At 48.4% G+C, this 27,250-nt stretch overlaps 1 protein-coding gene across 3 annotated transcripts in view; it reads left to right on the top strand.

Moving 5' to 3' along the window:
* The window catches only part of LOC135830863 (uncharacterized), a 39,537-nt gene that overhangs the window by 5,539 nt on the left and 6,748 nt on the right, over nucleotides 1-27,250 (top strand). For all 3 annotated transcript variants that reach the window (XM_065343069.1, XM_065343068.1, XM_065343070.1), the window contains exons 6-18: nucleotides 891-1,058; nucleotides 3,898-3,997; nucleotides 4,156-4,260; nucleotides 5,055-5,122; nucleotides 10,639-10,704; nucleotides 11,297-11,423; nucleotides 12,487-12,601; nucleotides 12,910-13,058; nucleotides 13,304-13,445; nucleotides 14,521-14,574; nucleotides 14,992-15,062; nucleotides 21,824-21,901; nucleotides 22,379-22,494. In XM_065343069.1, the coding sequence (XP_065199141.1) occupies nucleotides 891-1,058; nucleotides 3,898-3,997; nucleotides 4,156-4,260; nucleotides 5,055-5,122; nucleotides 10,639-10,704; nucleotides 11,297-11,423; nucleotides 12,487-12,601; nucleotides 12,910-13,058; nucleotides 13,304-13,445; nucleotides 14,521-14,574; nucleotides 14,992-15,062; nucleotides 21,824-21,901; nucleotides 22,379-22,494 (1,359 nt within the window). The remainder of the gene's footprint in view (nucleotides 1-890; nucleotides 1,059-3,897; nucleotides 3,998-4,155; nucleotides 4,261-5,054; nucleotides 5,123-10,638; nucleotides 10,705-11,296; nucleotides 11,424-12,486; nucleotides 12,602-12,909; nucleotides 13,059-13,303; nucleotides 13,446-14,520; nucleotides 14,575-14,991; nucleotides 15,063-21,823; nucleotides 21,902-22,378; nucleotides 22,495-27,250) is intronic.

Raw genomic sequence — 27,250 nt, 5'->3', positions numbered from 1 at the left:
CCCCTATAAAAAATACACTTTCCACTGCCGAGGGAAAGACAGTTCCCCCCGAAAGATAGTAAGTTCGTACCCGTCCTACATGTACAGACACCTTACAGTACATACATCATATGCACGGACACTACACCGTGTAGCCTCTTGTATGGGCAAGAACAAAGTAATACAGCTAGCGTGTGTTGAAGAAGAAAATAAGTGGAAACGTACTATGCTGTGAAACACGCATGAGGCACGATCAGGGCAAATGACAGCTGAAAAGATTGAAAAGAAAAGGAAAGAAACAAACACGCACACACACACACACACACACACACACACACACACACACACAACAACAACAACAACAAGTTGTGCCATACGCATGAATGTTAACGGCCAACGCCAAGGCCGACACCATTGCAAATTGCCAGCCCACCGAGACGACGATGTGAACCCCGGAGACAAAGGTCGACAGCCCGGAAAACAGCAAACTGATGGTGGATCCGCACCCAGGACATGACGTTGCTGTAGGACTTGTCCCACCTGGAGGCAAGGCGCATAGCAAGTCGCCGTTGATACGCACGGTACTCTGTGTGCAGTGCACCATCAGTTGAGCAGACCAGCGGGGTGAAGGATGCTCGCAGCTCCTCTGCGGCCGCCTTGTACTTTCTCTTCTTGGAAGAGGCAGCACTGTTGGATACGGACACTAGAGTTGCGCAGGCTTCCCACTGCGTGTCATTTACCCCGATAAAAAAGTGCTCCCCGAAAGATAGTACCACCCCCGAAAGTTAGTACTCATGTGGCTGCTAAGTTCGAAAGTTAGTACCGGGTACGCACTAACTTACGGGGAAATACGGTAGTACTATAGTGCACTCGAATTGCCGTAATTATATTGACTTGCCCCATGTACACAGATCGGAGAAAGCCTATCGTCGGTGGGTGCGCATGAACTACAGCCGTCACTCCTGCGACGGCTGGCAGCTGCAAGACTACGACATGGTGCGTGGCCTAGTGGTGGATGTACTGTTGCCCAGGGTGCTGGAGAGGTGTTTCGATGAAAGAGACCACCTGGAAGTGCGCAGGTACGGTGTGGTGTGACATCCTCTTGTACATGTAGAGGGTTATAGCCAGGTCAAAATAAATAATAGGGGAACGGGCATGGGAAATAGGGGAACGGGCATGGGAAACAGTTACCCCGTATCCCATTTTTCCGCTTTCCAATATTGTTTTGCTACGCTAAATGCAACGTATGGGGAAAATCCCCGACTTTGCCCCAGACAAATGAACCACCTTTATGAACCATCTAATACAGTCAGGCCTCGCTTATCCGGTCCTCTGTTATCCGGTCCTCTGTTATCCGGTCCTCTGTTATCCGGTCCTCTGTTATCCGGTCCTCTGTTATCCGGTCCTCTGTTATCCGGTCCTCTGTTATCCGGTCCTCTGTTATCCGGTCCTCTGTTATCCGGTCCTCTGTTATCCGGTCCTCTGTTATCCGGTCCTCTGTTATCCGGTCCTCTGTTATCCGGATCCCTCGCCATCCGGAAGAATATCGTTGGCTACCTATTAACAGCATATGGCTTGCATACATACAGTATGTGTGTTCGATTATCCGGTTCCCTCGCCTATCCGGATATTGTTGTGGAAAACGGATGCAGTGGAAAACGGATGCAGTGCAGTGTACGGTTATGCAAGGCCTGACTGTAGTGACTTTGGACTGCATTTTCGTTGAATTGCATGAAAAACACGAAAATCGGAACATGAGTAGGGGGGGGGGGGGAGGGGCACTTTTTCACAGGGGGCACGCAAACAGAGTAGGGGTGCAGCGCCCCCCCCCCCCCCTACCCCCTTTGGCTAGAACCCTGCTTATAGATAAGTGCATTAGCGCATGGCAGGAAGGGTGTTGGGACTGTCTATTCGACTATCTATTCATTGTATGCGTGTGGTTACATGATGTAGCATTAGTATGGCGCCCCCTTCCCCTCTAATTCTAAAAACGTTGCATCTAATGACCGCTATGATGAACTACACATATGCGGCCATGCACCCCCCCCCCCCCCTAAAAGGGGGACCAGCTACACCCCTGGTCATTGGTAGGGAAGCTAGGCAAGCTACGCAATAATCCCGTTCCCATGTCTCCACTTCTTCGATTGATTGCTGGTTTCCTGTCGCAAGTTGCATAGGTCTCGCAGATCCAAAGCCTCAGGTCATCATCCCTCTCCGTGAGCTGGACTACTTCGTACTTGATCTTTGGGGTGGTGTTTGGGTGTTCCTTCGCATAGTGCACACCGAACGCAGACCTCTTGTCTTTGGATTGTGCAGTATTCACATGCTCCTGAGCCCGGGTGTGCATTTGTCTGCCAGATGAGCCGACGTATCTTTTTCGATAGAGGTTGCATGTGGCTCCATAGACTGCAAAGCTGCCAGTGCATTTCTTCTTGGCCATTGGTCACTCATGTATCCTGCGTTCCTCAGAACTTCAACTTCCTCTGCTTTTCCTTCTTCTTTGTTAGTTCTGGGATGGTTGATGGCCGAGGGTTAATGAGGCGTGCTGTTATGCCGTTCTTCTTTGTTAGTTCTGGGATGGTTGATGGCCGAGGGTTAATGAGGCGTGCTGTTATGCCGTTCTTCTTTGTTAGTTCTGGGATGGTTGATGGCCGAGGGTTAATGAGGCGTGCTGTTATGCCGTTCTTCTTGAGTGACCGTCGTACTTGGCCATTACCTTTTCTGAGACATATCACGGCATTCGGAACACAGCTGTTTTCCCTTTGTGTGTTCACTTGTATTTCTTCATTGGGTTCTGACCTCGCCGGTGATGTGTTGCATTGAGTATCCGGTGCCTGCAAGCTCGTCTGAGATGAGGTTACTTGCTGGCTCCTCCGCAAAATCAGGCGTGCTGTTGTCTCGCACTCGTTTGTACTCGTTGTTAGTGACTGCCATCTTGAACACCGTTGCATGGTGGGAGTCTCTGCGAGCAGTGTTATTCCTTCTTTGGCTGCTTTGCCATAGAGGTTGTGTGTGATTTCACCGCCAGGAAGTACTTTCAATCGTATGTCGAGGATTGGCAAGAAACCGTCTTCGTATGGTAACTAAAGTTCACATTTGATTGTTGGGTATCTGCTCTTCAACTTTGTCAAAAGGGATTGTGCTTCCTCTGGTATTTCCACCGCAGTTCCAGAGTCGTACACGTAGCAAGCGAAAACCGGCAGTGGAAGGGAGATGTCTCGGCTCGCTATGATCCACGTCCATGTTCTGGTCGGAGAGGAGACAGCGTTGCAAATCTAACACTTTATTCCTCCGACCGATGCGCTCACAACGCGTCTTCCCATTGTACATGGCCATTATGGGCTTGAAGCAGACATGCCAGCTCGCTCACCTAGTACCAACCAAGACTCCAATCTAAAGAAGAAAGAAACATCACGAGGAATGAAACGTGGGAAAGGCGAAGTGTTTACTCGTGCAAGCTATACAATTGTGCTAGTCATGCGCTAGCACTAGCATTGCACTTATTTATTTATTTCATTATTTTTTTGTAGATCAGCAGAGGTGACATCATATCAGGTCAGATTTGGCAAAGTCGGGACAGCACTTATCCAGAAACCATTGACAGCGATGATTCTCCGGCCAGCTGGCCAGAGGCTGGGAGGCTTGTCGAGGGGTCGACTACTGGTAGTAACTTCTTACTACCGTGAAAGTCCGTAGTTAAGAACCTACCCGAAGTAGATACCCCCATTATCCTTTTGTGTTGAGGTTAAGTTCAGCCCGATTAACGTACTGCCCGAAATAAGTACCCGTAATTTCTTCGCGTTAGCAATCACCTGACGGATTGTCATACTGCAGATAATACAGGAACTGTGAATGTATTGTGAAAATTGTCTGTGGTAACTGTCCAATGATTTCCCTTTTCCATATATTGCCTTACAGGAGGCAGCATGAGCGGGATCTAAAAGCATTGCAACGACAAGAGGAGGAGGCGAGGTTCCTGAAGGGAATGACCTCGGAGCTAGACATCATCATTCACTCCGTAAGTAGAGAAGAATCGCAATATAATTGTTTGTGTTAGCACTGTTGAGTCACATGGCTTCGTGGTACAGCAACTTGTAATCCAGCTTTGCAGCAAGCTTGGTGGATTCACACTCACAGTATACTCAGTCTATATCTTGGTGCAATGATGTTTGCCAGGTGGTCAAGCTGAAGGTGCGTGAGGTGGCTGGTGAGGTCCTATCACTTGGTGGGTGGACAGGCGAGGCTTCCCGGGCTATCTGTGCCGTTGCTGCATACCAACAGGTGAGTGGAAATAGATGCATTCATACGACACATACAATGTACACACATTGCACATTATGCAGTCAATCTGTACCTTTGAGCAGGGAGTCCCTGCCTTCAAGCGGATGAGAGCTCCACACAAAAACATGCTAAGTGTGACAACAGTGCACTAAGCCTAGTAAGGGGTCCTCACACCATACAAACTCAGTTGCACTGTTCCATGCAATTTTCCTTTCCCTCGTTGTAAAATCAAAGCGGGACGCTCTTGTGAGACGGGGCACTCTCGCTGGTTGAGAACCGCAGTTAACTTTTTTCTTCCTTTTCTAGTCTCACTTTAATCCGGCCCTACATGTACATGTATGTGCTTTCAAGTAGAGGAAAATAAAAAATAAACCCGTTTGCATAGTTATTTATATCTACTACTGTCGTGGACATGGAAATCCAGTCGATTGACCGGGGCCGGCGCCCTCAGCGCGTACAGAACGCTGCATGCAGTGCACAATTGATCCGATGCGACCATGTAGGTCTACCAGCGCGCTGCAGCGCACGAATGCATTGTGTGTAGATCTACCGCTTATCCACGGCTGCACGGCGAGCCCCCTGGGGCCGCTAGACGTGCATGGCCAGCGCCCTGGGGCCGCTAGACGTGCGACCGGATTTCCATGTCCACAACAGTACATCGAGGTACCAATACTTGTACTATTGTTTGGGAGAGGCTGCTTGAGAAGCAGGAGTGAAGAATTACAATGGATAAGCATGGTGATGTGGTACTTCTTCCTTCTGATGTGACATACTTTCCGTGGAAATCTTTGCAGAGCATGCCGCAAGAAGTCGTACAAGAGTCTTGGAGAAGGATTGTTAGGCAACGAGCTGCTGAGGAAGAGTGAGTGCCGAGGTCTCCGACATAGATCCTGCCTGCCTGGTCTTTGGGAAGCAGGCATAGATTGCCAGCAATGCCTAAGTATCTTAGTCCGGATGGCTGAGAATTGATCCAAGCGCATAGCTTGGGGTGGATATGGATGGGTGTCTGGACTCCTGGTTTTGCACCGTGCATATGATTCACTCCTGCAATTGATTAATCTATCTGTTGTGTCTCTAACCAAGAGACTGTGGGTTCACACGTAGAGTTTACATACAAGTTTATTCTACGGTTGCAAAGCAATAAGAAGCGTTGAGGTATGATTGTGCTAGAGGATATAGGAGTTGTATCCCGGGTGCGGGATGCGTTGGGTGTTGGGTGGCAGTACAATGAATTGCTATAGAGAGTTCATGCCTAAGCGGTTGTGGTTTTAGGGTGGATCAATAGTACTTGCAATTAGATGAATACATGTCTGGTACATACACTACATTCCTCCCCTAAATGTTATGGTACATGTTGAGCTACGAGGTATTCCTATACGGCATAACATTTAATGCACAAGAAGAAGCGGATGAGCTGAGAGCACGGGACAGCAATTGTGTGAGCAAGAAGCAATTCAGTCTCTCAGGCGAGCCGGCAGGACTCGGGCTCTCGGCGGGTTACGGCGGGGTTCAGTCGTATCTTGTGCCAGCGGCGACTGGACCTGCTGCGTTGCCGTAGTTGCAGCTACTGGTGTTTGCGCAGGCGGAGGTGTTGGAGTAGCAGCGGCTTGGACACTGGGTGGTGTCGGAACACTAGCTGGCGAATGAGCAGTCGGAAAGCACAAACTGTGATCCGGTTCTGCCACGGACGGCAAAGGCGCTGTGTTCATCGGTACGGATGATTGCGGAGCGGAGTCGGCTGACCGGAGCTGTTCAACATGGCGCCTCCATTGCTGGTCTGGGCCAACTTCCACTGTATAGTGGCGGAAGCCGTGTACCGCTTGCACTGTGCCCTGAATCCACGGGTGTGGTGCGTTGGTGCGGTAGTCACGTACCATGACGGTGTCATCCACAGCAAACGTGCGCTCACGGTTCGCTGATCTTGCACTACGCTGAGCTGTCTGTTTCTTAGCAACAGATGCCTGGACACTGGGTTGAACCAGCGCCAGCCGAGTGCGTAGCTCCCGGTGCATTAGCAGGGATGCTGGTGTGGCATTCGTTGTAGCATGGGGTGTGGTGCGATAGGCCAACAGGAAGCGAGGCAAGAACTCAAGCGGTGCTGTGGCAGAATGGGACCTGAGTGCCTGCTTCATTGTACGCACAAATCGTTCAGCCAACCCGTTAGTCGCTGGGTGGTACGGTGCTGAGAACGTGTGCGTTATGCCGTTGGCTTCTGTGAAACGGCGGAACTCATCGGCAGTAAACTGCGGGCCGTTGTCACTCACGATCTGGTCCGGCAGGCCATGTTGAGCAAACACTTCTCGGAGACGGCGTATGGTAGCTGGGGCAGTGGTGCTGCTCATTGGGAGCACTTCTGGCCACTTACTGTGGGCGTCCACCACAATCAGCCACATGTGCCCTTGGAACGGCCCGGCAAAATCAATGTGGAGACGCTGCCATGGCTTGGACGGCCACTCCCAGGGATGTAGCGGTGACTTCGGTGGCGCCGCCTGGTGTGCCTGACAGCCAAGGCAGGCCTTGCCGGTCTGCTCGATGTCTGTGTCGATGCCTGGCCACCATACAAAGCTGCGGGCTAGTGCTTTCATCCGAACCAGCCCAGGATGGCCACTGTGCAGCTCCTCCAGTACTCGGTGGCGCAGTGGGGAAGGAATGACGACACGGATTCCCCACATGACACACCCTTGGTGTAGGCCCAGCTCATCTTTGCGTCGTACAAATGGTTGCATGTCACCGTCGGTTGTTGACAGGGCCCGTCCGGTGCTGACACTGGTTAGGACCTTGGCGAGAACTGGGTCACGGTTTGTGTGACGCGCAATTTCAGCTGCCGTGACTGGAAGCGGGTCGATCTGGGCCATGTTGAACACGTCTGCCCAGTCTAGGCTCTCATCCTGTGGTGAGTGTGGCAACGGTAGGCGTGACAGCCCGTCAGCGTTTGCATGATCGGCTGATTTGCGGTACTTGATCTCATAATTCATGCTTGCTAGGAAGATAGCATACCGCTGTAGGCGGGCCGTCGTCATGGCTGGCAATCCCTTGCTAGGACTGAAGATGGCTGTCAGCGGCTCATGGTCCGTCAGCAGGACGAACGGTCGGCCAAACAGGTACGTGTGGAATTTGCGGACGCCCCAGACAATAGAGAGCGCCTCCTTATCGATCTGGGCGTACCGCTTCTCGGTGTCTGTCAGGGACCGTGACACGAAGGCAATCGGCCTTTCCGTACCATCCGGCATGATGTGCGAGAGCACCGCCCCCAGGCCATATGGCGATGCGTCGGTTGCCAACTGCACGGGCAGATCGGCATCAAAGTGCATGAGGACCTGATCCGAGGCGATGGCTGCCTTGATAGCCTTGAATGCAGCCGCGCATTCAGCTGTCCAGCGCCAGGACTGACCCTTCCGGAGCAGGTTGTTGAGTGAATGCAGGGTCGTGGAGCAGTCTTTGAGGAAGCGCTGGTAGTAGCACACCATGCCCAAGAAGCTCCGTAGCTGGGACACGTTCTGCGGTGCTGGGGCTTCGTTGATAGCCTTGACCTTGCCATCAGTCTTGCGCAAGCCGTGGCGACTGACAATGTGTCCACAGTACTCGACTTGGTCTGCAAAGAACGTGCACTTGGCCGGGTTGACTCTCAGGCCGTGGTCCGACAGACGACTCGGGATGCTTTCCACATTGTCAAGGTGGTCATCGTCGTTGCGGCCGGTGACAATAATGTCGTCCAGTAGGCAGGCCTGGCTTGGGACGCCGTGCAAGATGCGGTCGATAGCCTGTTGCCAGAGCGCTGGGGCAGAGGCAACACCGAACCCGAGTCGGTTGAGCTGATACAGGCCCTTGTGCGTCGTGAGTGTGAGGAGTGGTTTGGATGCGTCATCCATCTCCATTTGGAGGTATGCCTGCTTTAGGTCGATTTTGGTGAATCGCTGGCCTCCAGCCAGGGTGGCGAAGACATCTTCCACGCGTGGTAGCGGGTGCTGGTCCACCTTCAGGTGTGGATTCAATGTGGCTTTGAAATCTCCACAGAGACGAACTGAGCCGTTGGGCTTCATCACAGGCACAACAGGTGTCGCCCACTCACTCCACTGTACCTTACTCACGATACCCAGACCTTCCAGCCTGTCCAGTTCAGCTTCCACCTTTGGCCGCATGGCGTAGGGCAATGGGCGCGCCTTGAGGAAGCGAGGGCTTGCATCGTCCTTCAGCTGGAGACGAGCCTTGGCGTCCTTGAGCTTGCCAAAGTCGTCGCTGAACACATCGGAGAATTTCTCCTTGAGCTGCTCAAGACGCGTACCTGCTGATCCTGGATGCTGCTGGCCAGGGGACACGGTTGCGGAGGGGACGTCAGCCATCTCGACCTGGAACAAGCGCTGCCAGTCAAGAGCGATGTGGGCAAGCAGGTCTCGGCCACAGAGCGCTGGCCCCTGCGTGTCCACCACATGCAGTGGTAGCTCCGCGGATTGATGGTAGTATTCCACGCGTGCTACGAACGTTCCGCGAGGATGCACGGGCTCGCCGGTGTACGTACGCAACTTCAGCTTGCTCGCGGTGAGAGGCGAGGCAGACAGCGACTTTCGATAAATCGCACTCGGAATGATTGACACCGCAGCTCCAGTGTCGACCTGCATGCGGACCGACTGGCCAGTGACGATAGCATCAATCCAAAGTGCCTTCCGCCCGGTCGTGGGTGTCGTTTCATCCGTGGCGACTGCTGGCGCTTGAAGGACGTCTGCGGCTAGAAGAGAAAGTGAATTGAACTCGTCGTCGTCCGCGACATCGACAGCCAAGCTGTGGCAGGCGCTGCTACCACTTGAGCGTTTCGCTGAATCTGTCGATCTTTCCGCGAGGCGCTTCTTGCAAACCTTGCGGAGGTGCCCAGTCTTCCTGCAGTGGCGGCATTCATATGCCTTGAAGGGACATTCACTTGCGCCGTGTGCCGTCGAGCCACAGCGGAAGCATGCTGAATAGCTCGTACGGGATTGACCTGAGTTCGCGGACTTCGCACCTCCGAACGATGGTCTGCCAGCACGACGATGTTGCGATGTGCCCAGAACGTGTACACCAGCAGCAGTGGCACTGCCCGCGAGCTCGGATGCATCGCGAGTGGCTACCTCCAGGCTGTTGGCTTTCTCGATGGCGGTCTTCAGAGTGAGGTCCTTCTCTGCCAACAGAACTTTGCAGAGAGCTTGACTCCTGATACCACACACGAACCGATCCCGCAGCGTGGTATCCAGGACATCGCCAAACTCACAGAATCGTGCCAACCGTCGGAGCTCCGCGAGGTAGGCATTTACTGACTCTCCTTGGCGTTGATCCCGCTTGTGGAAACGGTATCGTTCCGCGATCACCAAGGGCTTCGGAGCACAATGCGCAGCCAGCGCGTCGGACAGCTCCTTCAGCATCTTGTCCTTCGGTTTGTCCGGGCTGACCAGGTCAGCCAACAGTTTGTAGGTCAAGCCACCAATCAGGGTCAGGAAGGTGGCTACTTGCCTGTCTTCGGCCACATTGTTGGCAGCGAAGTACTGCTCGACGCGGTCATAGTACGTAGACCAATCCGTCGTTCCAACCGAAAATGGTTCCATGGCTCCAATTGCAACGGCCATCTTCGTCGCCAGTTGTTGTGTCTCTAACCAAGAGACTGTGGGTTCACACGTAGAGTTTACATACAAGCTTATTCTACGGTTGCAAAGCAATAAGAAGCGTTGAGGTATGATTGTGCTAGAGGATATAGGAGTTGTATCCCGGGTGCGGGATGCGTTGGGTGTTGGGTGGCAGTACAATGAATTGCTATAGAGAGTTCATGCCTAAGCGGTTGTGGTTTTAGGGTGGATCAATAGTACTTGCAATTAGATGAATACATGTCTGGTACATACACTACACTATCAATCATGGTCCTCTGTGACATTCACTTCCTTTGACCAAACACCCAGAAATGTGGGACCCCTTTAAGTGATGCACCTGTGTGGTGATCCAGTCCCCGTGTGTTTGAAGTATGTGCCTGGGTCTGTCAGTTTGGTGTGTGCATGTTGGGAGGGGCATGCATGTGTGTGTGTGTGGGGGGGGGGGTGTAGATGTGGGCGTGAGTGTGTGGAATGTAGACGTGTATGTGTGTGCGCGTCACTCGGCGGGTGTGTGTGTGTGGGGGGGGGGGGTTGTAGATGTGGGCGTAAGTGTGTGGGATGTAGACGTGTATGTGTGTGCGCGTCACTCGGCGGGTGTGTGTGTGGGGGGGGGGGGGTTGTAGATGTGGGCGTGAGTGTGTGGGATGTAGACGTGTATGTGTGTGCGCGTGGGAGGGGGCGGGGTGTGCGTATGTACGGTGTGGGTGCGCGCACACGAGATTGACCCTTATAGCATCAATTGAATTCTTCTTTGTCCTATGCACCTCAGGGATCATATTTCCGTTCACACTCAGAAACTGTCACTACTTGGAGAAGATGGATCTGTAACCGTTGGGTTAGTTATAGGGGTTGACATGATGACATTGTGTAATTTCACCAAGCAGATGATCATGTAGGAACTGAACCTACCTATTGACACCTCACAATGTTAGTTGTTCCAAGAGATGGGGATGGAGCAGGGGTGGTGGTGGGATGGTAATGTGTATGCTGTAATAGTAGCTGTGTAGAATCATGGGATCATCCTTAGCGTTGCCCTGATTGCTATTGAACCACAGCACAACACGGGCTTAGCAAAGTCTGCCAAATTGATGTCATTCTTGTCTCCTTGCCAGAACTCTGCAATTCCTAATTGTGGTAATAGTACAAGTAACTAGTATAACAAGTGAACTAGCTAAAAATCACCGGCATCTCTGTTACCGGACAAAGGGATTCACGACAAGTGAATGAATGACCAACCTGACCAACTCATTGCAGCGGTGCTTGCCAGTCGCCAATAGAGAGAGAGAGGGAGGGAGGGAGGGAGGGAGGGAGGGGAAGGAGGGAGGGGGCACAACGTCATTAACATGTCAACTGACAAGTCCTTGTGGCTGTGCACTCATTGTGCAAGTATATGTACTGTGGTTTGCTTTCTTGTTTGATGCATGCAGTGATGAACCAACGCTGATCATGTGGAATGATGTCAAAGTACTTCAAAACACAGCCTCAAACCAGCAAACAGGTGGTCTTTGCGAAGAGGATGAAGATTTTGAGCAGACGGAATTACATTACTGGAAGGTCAGGGCTCGCAACCCGGAAGTCACCATAGTCACCATAGTCACCATAGTCACCATAGTCACCATAGTCACTATAGTCACTATAGCATGCACTGCTTGATAATGCACGGCGAGCCTTTGTGGGGCAATTCATGGCAAGGGCAAAATGCCGTTAGTACCAAGGCAAAAACCCAACGTACATCTACAGAAGCTGAACATTACGCTTTGTACTGTAGAACGGGTAATTAGAAGTAGCGACTATTAATTTTAGCGTTTTCCCATTGTCAATGGGTTAGCGACGTTTTACTTTAGCGATTTGCAGCGATTTTACTCGCGGATCACCAGTGCACTACTAATGTCTCAACGGATTAGCGACTTGAAACTTTAGCGAAAATGAGTAAATCGCTAAATTCGCTAGGGTTTTTACGTTGCTAAAATAACCCGTTCTACAGTATGTAATTCATTCCTGCAGCGCGCATGTGCCAAACTGATCTCACAGACTCTATGAAAGATTGGACCATGCGTCTGATCTGCTTTACATCATTCATCAGTGCCAGCTACTGAGTACATAACTGACTCGTACAGGAATTGGCTGAAGTTTCACACACGTCATCTAATGTGAGTTTCCTGCCTGGCGATACACCTGGAGGTGGCTGCCCATCAGCCTGACAAAGTCTACCATCGACGTACCATGAAGCAAAGCAAAGCTCTTCAAATTCGTAACGGTGGCAAATTATACTTTTTGTTGATTTCAAAGCCAGACAACCTCACTCATCAGTGCCAGTTTCTAAGTACATCCATCATGCTTTACCTCACCACACATTTAAAGGCTGGAGGCTAGATACAGGAAGAAATTTAGACCTTAGTTCAAGCAATAGATCTGAAATAACCAAGTACTCCACACAAATCCGTGATCACACATTGGGCCGTGGCAACGCACGGTGCAAACATCAAATGGGTTCAGGACAACGCGGCTAGACATCCCCAACAGAGTTGAAACATGCTGTACGGGATTAGCGCACCACCAAGAAAGGTTAGCATTTCTCTATTGTGTGCTTTTTTGGTTTTGTGGGTTGTCCTCACAGGGCTTCATGGCAAAACCGTTGGTGCAACTCCAGAACCCATTTGCCAGTAAATGGGAAGTAACCGCTGCCTGCCTTGATGAGGGACATGATCAACTAGCTCTGGCCAATAAGGATGGTAAGGGGAGTGTGGATCGGATAAACTGGGGAAGTATGCATGGAGGATATGATGTGCGTGGACGGAAAGGGGACGACGAGTGCCGTTGGGCGGGGGGGGGGGGGGTGACGAGTAGAGTGTGGACGGCAATGGGACATTGAATAGAGTGAGGGTGGCGAGGAAAGGAAGGGCACAGAGGGGAGTGCTGATGACGAGGGGAGCGTGGACGGTACATGGTGTGAGTGGTAAGGGATGCTTGTTCACATTGAACAGTCCAATCCTGTATTCATTATAATGCAGTCCCCCTGTTGTGTATTTTTCGTATGAAGGTACAATCGTTGTCTGGTATACGGATACTCAACAGCCGTTTGCATGTGTCAATCCATCTGCAAGTCAACCATCGGTTAATCAATCCAGTCCTGCCCTGCACCTGGCCTGGTCATGCGACTCAAAGCGGCTTGCCGGCGTACATGGAAATGTAAGTGGATTTTGTGTATGAAAATGGGGGTAGATTTCCGAGTGCCCGAGCAAGGTTCGGGAGTTGCTCAGAGGGTTGGAGCATTCCTAAAGTAACTCACTTGAAAATCTGAGATTTGGGATTCATACCGACCTCTTCCATAAGTTCAAGTTCAACCATTTTCTTCAGTGCAATTATGCTTCTCGCTATGTTCCGTCCACTGAATCATGGCATGTTGCCGTGTGTTCTTTTCCGCTGTCCTGTAGGGCTCACTGAGTGTGTGGAGTAGACAGGCACGGCCTGCGCGCCAGTCCGTTGTATCAACACAGGCCACTGTGGCCGCCCCCGCAAGACTCAGGAAATTGCTGTCGAAAGGTTCCATTCTGAGCCTCCCTGTGCAAGCCCAAGGTACAGTTGAACCGTATAGGCCTAGCAAAGGACATTGGTTCATTCACCATGGCCACCCCTGCATGCACCTTGAAAAAGCCAATGCTGTGCAATTTAGGGTCTATTTTGTGCCACTGAGGTGTTCTGTTTTGCGAGCTACCAGCCCCCCCCCCCCCCCCCCCCCGGGTTTGTAACCCAGCCCATATTGAAGTTTCAGGATCAAGTTCGCTGTTCTTGTTACCGCTTCTATTGAGTCGTGATAGTTTACAGTAAACTTCAGGCTCTGTTGTTCTTTGTTTTGTTTTGTTTTTATGCTGGATGATGCAAAGGCACCAGCATTGGAAAATAGTACCCTCTCTTGAATAGTGCCCTCTCTTGAATAGCCGGTGCCCCATCAGTGATGGACGTTGAAAAAATAGTGCCTCAGGGACACCAATCGCGCGAGTACGGTGTGTGTGTGTGTGTTTGTGTGTGTTTTAAAGTGTGTGTGTGTGTGTGTGTGTGTGTGTGTGTGTGTGTGTGTGTGTGTGTGTGTGTGTGTGTGTGTGTGTGTGTGTGTGTGTGTGTGTGTGTGTGTGTGTGTGTGTGTGTGCGTGTGCGTGCATGTAGCGATTTCCAATCGATAGGTTGCGGGTTCGATTCCCGACAATTATGGTCACACACGTCTTTCTTCTCTTTCTCAGACTCTTCCTGACTTTTCTTTCATTCTCCTGGGTGGTTACCAACAACCAGTGCATGTCGGAGTATGTGGTGTAATGTGTGTGCGGGAAAAAAATAAAAAATATAAAGACCAAAAAGTAGGGATTCACTGGCCAGAAAAAGCCACTTCATAGCTGTGTGGTGTAGACCAGGCTGAATAGTGGCGGCCAATTCTTCAGCCTTGCAAGCTGTTGAATGGTGCAATCCCAGGACAAGTTGCTATGGCTTCTGCTGTAGCATCGCTATCATCGCCTCCGGCGATGGGCGTCCAGTGGTCCAATGGTCCAATGGTGTGTGTGTGTGTGTGTGTGTGTGTGTGTGTGTGTGTGTGTGTGTGTGTGTGTGTGTGTGTGTGTGTGTGTGTGTGTGTGTGTGTGTGCATGTGCTTTTGTAACAGCCATACTGTCTGAACTCTCACTATTCATCACTGAGCCTGCAGCATCCATCACTGGTAAGAGAAAGTCTGATATTGGTGAAGATCTTGTCATGCATGTACATCGAATTCGGAATTCGGCCTCAATTGTCTGGGTGTGGAATAGGTTTGTGTACATTTCTAGGCAGAATTTATGTTCAAGTCATTGAGCTCAACTATAGCATTCCCTTTTCTGTTTTTCTGGTACAATAACATTGCATGGGGCGGTCATTCTTAAAATGGACTGATATTCCTAGTGTAGCGTACATTCCAAGGAATGAAGTGCTAACTATTCAGCCTTCATGTAACCTTTGTATCAAGACAGTGTCCGTGATTTATGCTGGTGCAATAGCCGCCTTGTAAGTGGTACGGTAACTTTCAGAACCTAATTCATTGTGCTACAACCATTGTCGGGTGTAGTTCATTTTTCTCCAATATTGTGTTATGTGCGTACAGGGGATTTGAATGGCGACAACAAGGTCAGCCACCTGATCTGGCCATCCCCAACTGCCATGGGATCGACACAGGTATGCAGAGCGTATCCGGCTTGTTAGGTGTGCTGTGTTCCGTGTTTTTGATTACTCGCTTGGCTTCTGGACCCGCGTGCCACTATCCTGCAATCAAATCTTTGGTTGGATTGATGGGTCTCTCGATGCACTCAAACACACAGGTACAGAGCGAGCGGACATGATGTCGTAACAAGTACATGTAATTCACAAGGAAGAGGGTAAATGAGGAATACATACTGGAGAAAGCCTCGGCAAGGGACGAATGAGGCATCGGCAGGAAGAATAATCGTGATTTCGTTCAGATGACAGCCCATCTGCCGAGATACCGTTGACCATTTGTTTAAAAACACCATGCTACAAAGTGGTGGTGCAAACTGCTGCGCTGGGAGCACAAGAGAGAATTAGAGAGATTTAGTACTCGATGGCCACTTTCCACAGCTGGTTTAACTGGTGGGATACAGATAATATTATAGTTTCGAATGAGCTAAACCTGATCCGCCACAGGATGTATTGGGAATAAAATGTTGCACGTATACATGTACGCTGTAGGCAACGCCATCCTGCCGGAGCCCTAGCAGGCTGTGCGTACATGTACATTGAGTGTAAAGGTGAACGCATGGGGGGGGGGGGGGGGTAGGAGGATGCTCCGAATGATTCTAATATACACGACAGGTGCCAAACAGATATCAAACACATACCGTGTTCTCCAGGGTGTTAGGCACACTTTAGAAAAGTTGAGCTGACACTGATTACGCAAAAGTTCCGCTCGAGTTTTTTGCCTTGCCCTGTTGGAAAACAATGCGAGAGAGCTGTATTTCATGTCGAAATTCGGCAGTTTACACCAATCAATGACCCATTTGTGAAATTGCGTGTCACGTCCAAAAATTATGCGCTATTAACCCTTTAAATATTTGATGAGGAGACAACAATTTTAGTATGGCAATAGGGAGGAAGAGCTGAAGTGACATTAAATTTGGATTACAGTGTACTTTATCAAACAATGTTAAGTGATGGAGACGATGCGAAAACAATCTAAAAGGTAAGGAGAAATGCATGTAAGGAGAAAAAGTGATGAAAAAAAGATGATTTGAACAAGTTTTCGTACAACACTCTTCAGGAATCACCGTTGTACTAAAGAACAAAATAAGAATAAAGGAAATAATATAGCAATCAAGTTAGAGTAGCAGGGTACAGTGACAGCACTAAAATATCAAAGTGTGATGCTTCTCACAAAGGTGTGCACAAAACAGCATGCACGCTGCAAGGAGGGTGGAGGAAGGGATAGGGGTGGAGATATTGGCACTGGTGTTTTACGAGGCCTACCTCTCTTCCTCTTTGCTGTTGATGGATACTGTTGCGAAACCACTCCATCAGGCACTGAGGCGGTAAGAGGCTGAGTTGAAGTTTGTGCCCTGTCCTGTTTCGGATGTTCACTGCACGCACGGATGGAGGAAGCAGTTTCAGATGTTGGCAGCGGTGTGTTCGACAACGGTTTCCCGTATGCTAGTGATATGGTCTCTGAATCAGATCTTTGTACATCCTGAACAGGACCAAGGAGCACACATTCTGACTCCTGTGATGTTATCGGAGTGGGGCGGAGGCGCGGTCTTCCTCGCTTTGGCCGTTGAACTTGTGCAGACTGTGGCAAGATATACAAAAGTACATGCTGTTTGATGCGTTCACTCAGGTGTTGAAGAGTTCTTCCAACATATCGGCTGTCGCAATGCCGACATTCAAATTGATTAACCAATTGGCTACGTTTGAGGGTTGGAAGAACATCCTTCCTCACCGTGAATGGACGCATCGTCGTGAACACAGTTGTGAAGGCCACGTCATAGTAGGTATCAGAAACCAACGACCTGACCGTATGTGTGACAGCGTTGGAGAGATTGCCTTTCCATGGCAGTCGAAGGTATATTCGACAACGATCCGGTCCATAACCTTTATCCTGATTTGTTATTTCACTATCGACTAGTCGTGCCACCATGTCCTCAGGATATCCATTTTTGTGGAATACCGTTTTTAAGAAATCCAGTTCCTCAAGAAGCTTAGTAGCTGAACAAATTCGCCGTGCACGATCCAACAAATTTGGTACCGAGTTCACTTAATATTAAGTAGAGCAATAAGAATCGTATGCAATATACTACCCTGTGAAGGTGGGTTTCCTATACACCGAGGTGACCACACTACCCTCAGTCTTCTCCACCGAAACGTCAAGGAACGCCAGTTTATTTGATTGTTCATGTTCGCTTGTGAAGCGAAGTGCCGGGTGTCGCCCCTTGGACCGGTATTGGCAAATGTTTTCTTTCTTATTCCGTAATTCACGCAGGGCTTTGAGGTGTTCACGGTTCAATGAAAATGATCTTTTATCCGGTAATGTGTCAGCGTGTTCCTCGGCCTCTGCTCGGATCTTTGCAGCGAATGGACTGTTGTGAATCAGATATTGGTCTGAAGCGTAATAATTTGCGGTGAAATAGCTCAAACTCAGTCATGATGACTTCTTGTTAGATTTCGGTGGAATCTCGAAATCGAAGCTCTTTCTGAACAGTGGTCAAATCTAGTGATGTCATGTTGATGATGGGGGCTTCAGGATTGATGGTGACATGGCCATATCTTTTCTTTCTTAGCCAATTGTAGGTCTTGTCATGTTTTGTGATTAGTTTGATACGTTGGTTCTGGTCATTTTCCGAAAGGAGCATGGAGAATCTCAAGAAGTCATGTGAGGATAGAAATGAGCGTGCACGCTCATACAAGCACCTAAACCACAAACGTGACTTAAACAAAGAGTCGCAGGAATGAGCAATCTCGTCTTTCATAAATACAGGTTCAATGCTTAACATGTGATACGCTTTGGTCCTGCGGACACGGTTCTCGACACCACTTGGACAAACACCGTTGTCCAGACAACGTCTCAGACACAACTCCTGTATATCCAATATTGATAAGGAAAACATATCAACTTCCTTCTGGCACCCCCGCTCCAGCAGTTTGATTGCTGCACTGGCACTTTCCTCGAGATGGTAATTTAAGTCCAACGAGACACCTTCCAAAGATGCCACAAGCAATCATGGGGAATATCCTTCAGACTCGGCGCAGCGCCATACTTAATACAATCCGCTGTTGTAGGAACTGCACTTACGCAAGGGAGAGCACCTCATTAGGAGTGTGTTAGCAATAACGATACATTTCTGGCTGAACACTTCAACGCATGGTCGATTCAACAGGCCGCAGAGGAAGACTAGGCATGTGCAAAGCTTTGCTCTTATCCGAGGGCTTCACCTGGATATGGCTGTTTTGGAGCATATCACAATATCCTGGTGTGTTACTTTCCCGGCATTAGGATGTAGTATTGGCATCTTTCCCTTGTATGGTATGATGACAATCTCTTTCAATCTCCTCGTCTTTCTTTCATCATCTTTTTCTAGGAGTGGCAGCTGCTGATACATGCCACATGATCACAATACTGGGGACAGTCCTCACATAATGTGAAAGACTAGGTGGTGATATGTACAATTTGTGGAATACGACAGGGGTAAAAGCCCTCTCAAGTGAAAAACGTTTTTGTGGTTTTTGACACAATAAATGGGCCCATTTTTCCAATTTTTCCTCGGGGAGGGCCCCACTTCTTTGTGACATCAATGTCGAATGCCTTCCAACGCCCATGCCTTCTCCTCCTGCAACAATTGGGCATGTCCATCATGAGCAACTATAATTATCACAAAAATATGATAACTCGGATGTTGAACCAATAGCAATATGTAAAAAGAAAAGGACCATAAGTTACTAGTTAAGACTAACAGTCCACTAAGGTTACAAGATAATATACAGTCAGATAGTGCGACAACAAGGCACACAACTGACAAGGATATTGATACAATCGACGACCTGACACCTAGTTCTAACACATCCAAGTTGGATAGTTGTTGGTGTGCGCTTCGTATATGTGTTGGACTCAGTAGAGCGTCCAGCCCCTATATGATGTCCAACCCCTATATAGAGTCCATTGGTCCAAAATCCACTGTACAGAGTCCAAACTTGGAATCAACTGTGAGCTCAAAGTTTCGATGGACATCACTCCCTGTATAGAGTCCAGCCAATTGGCTTCACCCCTATATAGAGTCCATTGGTCCAAAATCAACTGTACGGAGTCCAAACTTTGAAATCAACTATAAAGAGTCTATGTGGACAACACCCCCTGTATAAAGTCCAGCCAATTAGGCATCCCCTATCGAGTTCGAAAATAGACATAGGATCTGCTGTAAGCAGTGAATATTAACCAGAAAACGGCCTCTCCCTTTAATCCTTTACATCATTCACTTCTCAAGATAAAAAAATATGTATTGAGGCGCCACTGCAGCCACTTCATTACATGAAAAACCCTACAAACACCATCCTCAAATCAAGTGGTCTCTTCGCAGACGCTGCAAATTACAATATCTCAATCATGTAGTGTTGCCAAATTATTGTGCACGCACACACATGCACACTCCCACACAACGCCAAGAAAATACCTAGAAAAAAAACAAGAATCGAAAGGGAATAATGGAGAGCCCAGGATTAATTATTTGTTTTCAAATTATTGTGCGCGCGCGCGCGCACACACACACACACACACACACACACACAAACTTATACAACGCCAAGAAAACACCAAGAAAAGAGTAGAGACACAATACACACGCAACTCCAACAGCCATGCAAACGTCCACCCACTTACATGTAAAGTCAAGATGGATAACAAATAATTATACGAAACGAATGCGTACGGGGACGGGTACACGCACGTTTACATACACGTAGTAGTGTAAGAGAGTAACATAGTGCAGTGGTCAGCATAATACTAGTACATGCTGAGAGTGCAATAGCAAGCTTCACCATTGCTCATGGCCATGCAAATGTTCAGCAGCACTCAGTTCCGCAAGCTTCTGAAGATCAGCACACCTGCAACAAATAGATAGCACAAGGATACGCTTATTACCGTAATGATGCATGGGAGCACACAACTACCAAGTTCTCAACGAATGTGATGCTCAATGAAAATCAATCCACTCAAAGACCTGTGAACAGGTGATGGTGGGGAAAATAATCTATTAGTAATACGAGGAATAAGATCGTTTGTGCACACTCAAGACGCACAGACACACCAACATACATGTAGTGTACACAGTGTTTCACTTCACTGCAACTAAATTGAAATGAGATGATTTGAACAATCTGTACAGCGTTGCTGTCAGTCTTCCCCAAGATGGAAATGCAATGATTTGTTGTCACGAGGCAGTTTCACTGACACAATGTCATGTTCGTGACATCAAAACGGTTACTTCAGGGAATACGAGTATTAGCTACGAGTATTAGCTTGAGAAGCTTTTTCTTATCATTGGCATACAAGCAATCCTCCTAGTCCTACTACTACTAGTACACTGGCACTGCGTTTGTGGATCCCATTGTATTTGATATCATACTACAGGAAGAGTGTCGTGGAGTTCACATAATTATCACAGGGATAAAAATACATTTCTCATGAAATAAAATAATTATTGATGATAGCTAGACGATCATAATATACGATTGATGCAAAGTCCTTGCAGTCCTTGAGGACTATTACGAAGTGGTTGATTACTTTTAGGGCATTCATTCAAGCAACATCAAACAAACGCGATACGCTCCTTGAAAATGGAAAAAAAATTCAAGCATAACGACAGAACAGCAGACCAATCGAAACGAGTAAAAGCTTCCTTACCTCAGTCATCGTCCTGCCATGTAGTTGCACAGCCTTTTGACACGGTGGTACAGGCAGCTCTTGTCTAGTCAAACAGGGGTATCCTTGTGGCGTCGAACGAAAGAGAGTGTCAGTGTATCTGACTCGTCAGATTGCAACTGTGCTGAACTTTTCTCTTTCTCCGCTTTCTGCTTTCATCCCTCGCTCTGATGAAACCGTTCAAACGTCTTACTGGCAGAAATGGCCAGCCAAACAGGGGATCCTTGTGGCGTCGAACGAAAGAGAGCGTCAGTGTACCTGCCTCGTCAGATTTGAACTGTGCTGAACTTTTCTCGTTCTGCAATTTCTGCTTTCATCCCGCGCACTGATGAAACGTCTTCAGAGAACCACAAGACGCTTTCCAGATTTGATTTTGAACGTCTCCTTATCCTCCTTGGTTAGCTCGAGACAGATTACTGTCAGCAACTGCACAGCAGAATTGGCAGCCATGGCTGAAGTGAAGAAAGGAATGCGCTGCCACGAGGCAAGCAAAACTGAAAATGTGTTCTCTTTCGGGCACAACACACAGGACGGCGTGACTGGATAAACTGGACTCCGATCCTGGACCGTGAATAGGGGACTTGTAGAAAAAGTGTACTCCTTATAGGGGATTGCGCGGCAGGATGAAGCTGATCAAAACTGAGTGGACTCCTGGACTCTGTATAGTGGATTTTGGACCAATGGACTCTATATAGGGTGCTGGACATCATATAGTGCATGGACTCTATACTGAGTCCTACATATGTGTTAGAACTAGGTGTTGGGTCGTCGAATGTATCAGTATCCTTGTCAGTTTTTTGCCTTGTTGTCGCACTATCTGACTGTATATTATCTCGTTACCTTGGTGGACTCACTGAGTCAGTAATAACTAGTAACTTATAGGTCCTTTTCTCTTTACAGGAAATATGAAAATATTTTTGTCACATCCAGGGCATTCTAGATCGTGGCCATGCTGTACATGGACAAGTGGAGCTGTGAAATTTGCTGTGCTTGGTATGATGCTTCTGGGGCTGTGTTGCAGGATAGACTGGTCTTTGGCCTGACCTGTGGAACCATTGTTCAGCTTGTCCTTGACCCCAGCACAGGGGTAGTGCGAATGGTAAGTCCTCCTTGTCCAGTATCTTTAAGCAGACACTGTATTGTGGTCCGAGTGGATCTTAAATATTGCGGACAAAGGTCTGAATACGCACGACTCATAACTTGTGCAACCAATGACACATGTGTTATCCTGCTGTCTACTTCCAGGCAGTGTTTTGGGTATCTACTTTTTTTGTGTTGTTCCTGGCAGTCTGTATGAATGGAGGCCTGAATTTGTGTATACAGTCCTGCTCAATGAAATCTAGTCTCATCCCTCAAGTATGCGCCGGGCGTTGCGCAGCCCCAGCCCTAGACCTGCGGACACTGGGCTGCGAAATGGCGGCAAGGCGCAAAGTTGAGTGACGCGACTGGATTTCATTGAGCAGCACTGTACATGCATACTAACACATGGATGGCATTGTTGATGTTCATGCATATGCCTGTGCAAGTGTCCACGATCCACTGTGTGCCTGTGTATGCGGCACTGCTCATGATACAGAGATCCACATTCCAAGGCCACTGTGCACGGCTGGTTGCACTGGAACTCATCAAGAACCAAGCCGTCATGATGTCGATGGATGAGGACGGTGTCCTTTGCAAATGGAGTCAATCCAGGTATGCACTGGATTCATGTGCTTTTGAAAGAATACGTGTGTGTGAACTTGCATACGAGTTCTGTCTGGACTTCTTGTAGTCAATGAGCTAAGTTCACGAGTTTGGGGCACTAAAAGTATCTCGAGGGGGAGAGGCCCGGGGAGATGGAGAGAGGGGACTGAGGGGAGGGGGGAGAGAGAGAGGGGGGGGGGGGGGTAGGGTCAGTAGGTAACACATATTCTTTGGAGGTAAGGAATGCATGCATTGATATTGTGATTTGGGGTTGGAACCATGCGGGCATAACGCTTCAGTACAGATTTTCTTGCCCTTCGTTTTAAGAAACTTGGCGTAGACACACTTCCAACATTACGAATAAGCGGCGCGGAGACAATAACTTTATTGTGGCAATCAGCAGAATCAGCGAAGCGGACATTGGACGTAGTATATAAATGAACAGAAATAAAAGATGGATAATAAAGTTTCCTAACAAGTTTTCTAGAGAATAATGAAATCTAGCAATAAACAACAATATATACGTGGAAGAGTACGAAATGCACTATGCGAAAGAAAATAGGAGAAAAGAAGGTGAAGTGCGAACTAGAGAAGTGTGAACTAATAACAGGGGTGGGCAGGTGAGAAATAATAACAATGTGAGACTCGCGGAGAGGGTGAAGTGTAAGGAGTACACACATGGGTATGTGGGTGGGTGTATGTGTGTGTGTGTGAATGCTAGGATAATAGTCACATTTTCTTTCTGGATGCATAGGTTGGGGTTATGTTTGCGAATGAAAACAGCTTCCAATACTTTAAGTTCACTAAACCTACAAGCACGGCACAAAACTGTGCAACAAGAGTTGTCATAAACGGAACGGCATTGACTGTTGGACAACAGGTTTTTCTTTATTGCGGATCTCTTTCCAGTATCATCACCCTCACCTTCCATCTGTCCACTGTTGGCCTCAACATCCACGTCCTGCTCTCCATCACTGCCAGTACCTTCATCGTCCATGGTCTGTCGATCCTCATCCTCCGTCAATAGTGTTGTCACGTCCGTTGCTGCTTCGGGTCCATGTCCATTGGTAGACTGATTCATTCGTGTTGATCGGGTCGTGCTGCGTGTTATTGGTCGATGCGTCTCGGACTGGCTAGCATCTGGGCTGTCTGTTAATCGTGTAGTCTCCTCAGGTAAAAGTTGGCACCGAGTCGTTTGTCTGATGTGAGTCTCCTTCAAGGGCTTAGTCGGCCTCGTCTAGGCCGTAGGGCTCTCGCACTGTCTGATAATAGATAGAGCGGTACATGTTGTTTAACACGTGCGTTCAGGTGCTGAAGGGTTCTTCCTACATATCGGCTAACACAATGCCGACATTCAAATTACATGGCTAATTAATTGGGTAGGAAGAACGTCCTTCTTCACCGTGAACGCACGCACTGTAGTGAAGACTGGCGTAAAGGAGGTAGCGAAGTAAATTTGTTTGACGATTTGTTTCACTTCTCGGGCTACATCTAGTGATACTTGACCCTTCCATGGGAGTCTCAAAAAGACTCGGCACAGATTGGGCCCGAAAGGCTGTTCAGTGGCATTGACAACAGGTTCAAAATAGTTTGTTCAAGAGTTGTACTGGGTAACCATTCTTAACAAAAACTTGTCTAAGGAAGGCTAGCTCTTCTTCAAGCTTGCTCGGTGAGCAAATCCGCTTAGCACGCTCGATAAGATTACGTACAAGATTAGTTTTATACAGGGACGAGCAATAAGAGTCGTATACTATGTACTGTCCCGTAACGGTTGGTTTGCGATAGACCAAAGTTACAACGCCACTGTCACTGCTCTGCACTAACACATCAACACATCAAGAAAGGACAAACGGCTCGACTGTTCATGTTCGCAAGTAAACTTCAGAGCCGGATGGAGGTTATTGAGAGCATGGAGAAACTCGTCACAACGATCCAGATTAGGGAAATGAGTAAACGAGTCATCCACAAATCTGACGTATAAACTAGGCCACATTGTACTGGGTATCTTTGATTCGGAAATTGGCCTCGGCGACCCGGTTATGATGTGCTTCCTTAGCATCGTGGAAATGCTCGAATGCTGCCACTGTTCTCACCGCGTCCTTGTCCCGGCTCTGTTCGATAATGAAAGCCCCAGGGGGACTTGGCAACTAGGGTCCGTGCCTCACGATAATGTTCACCTAATCTTAAAGTAAATAGGATGCTCTGTTTCATCAAAATACTCTTTGCCACAAACAGTACAGCACACGGAATACACGACGCCTTTGCTCAAACAACATCGAGGCTCTGCAGACGCACCGACGAGAACATCACTCAGAGATTCGCTCGACGTAAATGCTACCTTTGAACCAGAACTAAAACGACGAACTCTACGTTTCACCTCGCTTGCGAGACGACCATTGATGAACGGCAACTTGATAACCGCTGGAAGTGGGGCTTCCTCTGTTGGCCTTGATTACATTATGCCGGATTTCTTGCCAGTTTTCTTGCCAGTCTGGGCCCCTGCTCACCTCGCCGAAGACTCTGCCCGCCGGATTTCACTCGCGGGATAATCATTCTCTGTCAACAATTTTATCTTCAACAGTCATATAGCTCTCTTGATGTTGTGGAGGCGTTTGTTATGTGCTCGGCGCTTTTGGCATGTTGCGACTGATCTCTTCACTTGGATGGGTACTGCAGACTGGTAGGATGAATGTACTCCCCTTCAACACGATGCTGCGAAAAGCTTTCTTCACATCACCTCCGCTAGGCCGATAACGAAGGTGGGCCAGGCTCAAGGCGGCGTAGTGTTCTTGCTCCTTCTCGTCCTTGGGACCCAGTGACATCAGATCAAAGTCATTCTGCATGTTAAGCAATTGTAGTATCGCCAACGCTGGCCGTGGCGCCATCCGTGTTGTCCGGTCTTTCTCCAATTGGTAAAAAGTACTAAAAACCAACAAATGGACTCGGATGGAGAGCCAAGGCCATATGATAAATTTATAGAAAAGAAAAAGGACCAATGAACTACAAGTTATGCTATATTGTCCACTAACACCACCAGTTACTAAACAATCAGCTCATGCTCTGTTAGCCAGTTAGTTGTAGAACGTCAGTACCGTCGGTCAGTGTCGTGCAATGTTATTGCACTAGCTTCACAGGCATTTGCGCCACAAGCACTGGCTTTGGGCAACGGACAACAACTAACGCCACTGATAATTATCCCTCTCTCTCCCTCTCTCTCTCCCTCTCTCCCTCTCTCTCTCTCTCTCTCTCTCTCTCTCTCTCTCTCTCTCCCAGTTCGCAAGGCTGGGCGGGGTTGTGAGCAGGCTTTCATTTCATCTTTTCTTATTATTTCTTATTATTTCTGCTTTTCATCTCATTACAAAAATTCTGCGCTTTTTCTCCATCTGCGCATAAAATCTAGACTGACAACCTGCTTGTTAAATCATGCACCTGCTTTCAGGCGTAAAAACCCTGTTGTAGAGGTCTCAGTCCTCATTTGTTAGACTTACCTGTCTTTATAAATGTAACTTACTCTCTCTCTCTCTCTCTCTCTCTCTCTCTCTCTCGCTCTCTCTCTCTCTCTCTCTCTCTCTCTCTCTCTCTCTCTCTCTCTCTCTCTCTCCCTCTCTCTCTCTCTCTCTCTCTCCCTCTCTCTCCCTCTCTCTCTCCCTCTCTCTCTCTCTCTCTCTCTCTCCCTCTCTCTCTCTCTCCCTCTCTCTCCCTCTCTCTTCCCCCCTCTCTCTCTCTCTCACTCTCACTCTCTCTCTCAATCACTCTCACTCTCACTCTCTCTCTTTCTCTCTCTCCGTCTCTCTCTCTCTCTCTCTCTCTCTCTCTCTCCGTCTCCGTCTCCGTCTCCGTCTCCGTCTCTCTCTCTCTCTCTCTCTCTCTCTCTCTCTCTCTCTCTCTCTCCTTCTCCCTAAGACTGTCAGGGACCTACGTAAGCTGAAGCTTGATCAACCTATATTATTTGCATTTGTTTTTTCTGATCTTCTCTTTCTCATTTCTGTTGCATTCTCAGATGCTCTCATAAGTCTATCATTCATAGTATACCCCTTGGCCCGCACAGTCCATGTCGATTCCGAGACCGAAATGGTTGGAGGAGTGCACTGCGCCTGACCAGCACAGCTCTTGTAGCACCTACTACTCCTTTGTTGTCTTTGTCTTTTGTCTTTGTCTCTTTTATTACTTCTATTACTTTGTAGGGATGTGCACATAGTATATAAAAAAATAAAAAAATAAAAAAGCTGATTGTTTAGTAACTGTGGTGTTAGTGGACATTATAGCGTAACTTGTAGTTTCTTGGTCCTTTTTTTCTTTTCTATAGACTCCTCAAGCTTGGCTTAATCCAAGTTCCACTTAAAGGGGAAGTTAAGGCAAAAATTAAAAATTTCACCAGTTGTAGTCTTCGGGGTGCTGAGTCGAATGGTCTTGGTCCGAGAAAGCTGAGACGCTCCCTTCCTACTTGAATCCCAATCGAACTCGCGCACTTCCACCGAAACTGGGTGACTGCGCCCTACTAGATGGGGATTTGTATGCAAAATGTCACTAAATGCGCCATTTCGTTCTTATAAAAGCACGGATGACCGCGATTGGCCCATATGTTGTAGTCTTTTGGACACTGAGTCGACTGGTTTTGGTCCGAAAAGGCTGCGATGCAGCGTTCCTCCTTTATTCCCAATCGAACATGGTTGAACAAGCGGTCACGTGCTCCTGGTTGCCCAAATCACCTGGTCACCACGCCAGCAGGCGACAACTTTCACACCAAGGTTCAACTCGAGTTCAA

Source organism: Sycon ciliatum, chromosome 1, assembly GCF_964019385.1.
Source record: "Sycon ciliatum chromosome 1, ocSycCili1.1, whole genome shotgun sequence".
NCBI lineage: Eukaryota > Metazoa > Porifera > Calcarea > Leucosolenida > Sycettidae > Sycon > Sycon ciliatum.
This window is presented reverse-complemented; position numbering and strand designations above follow the sequence as displayed.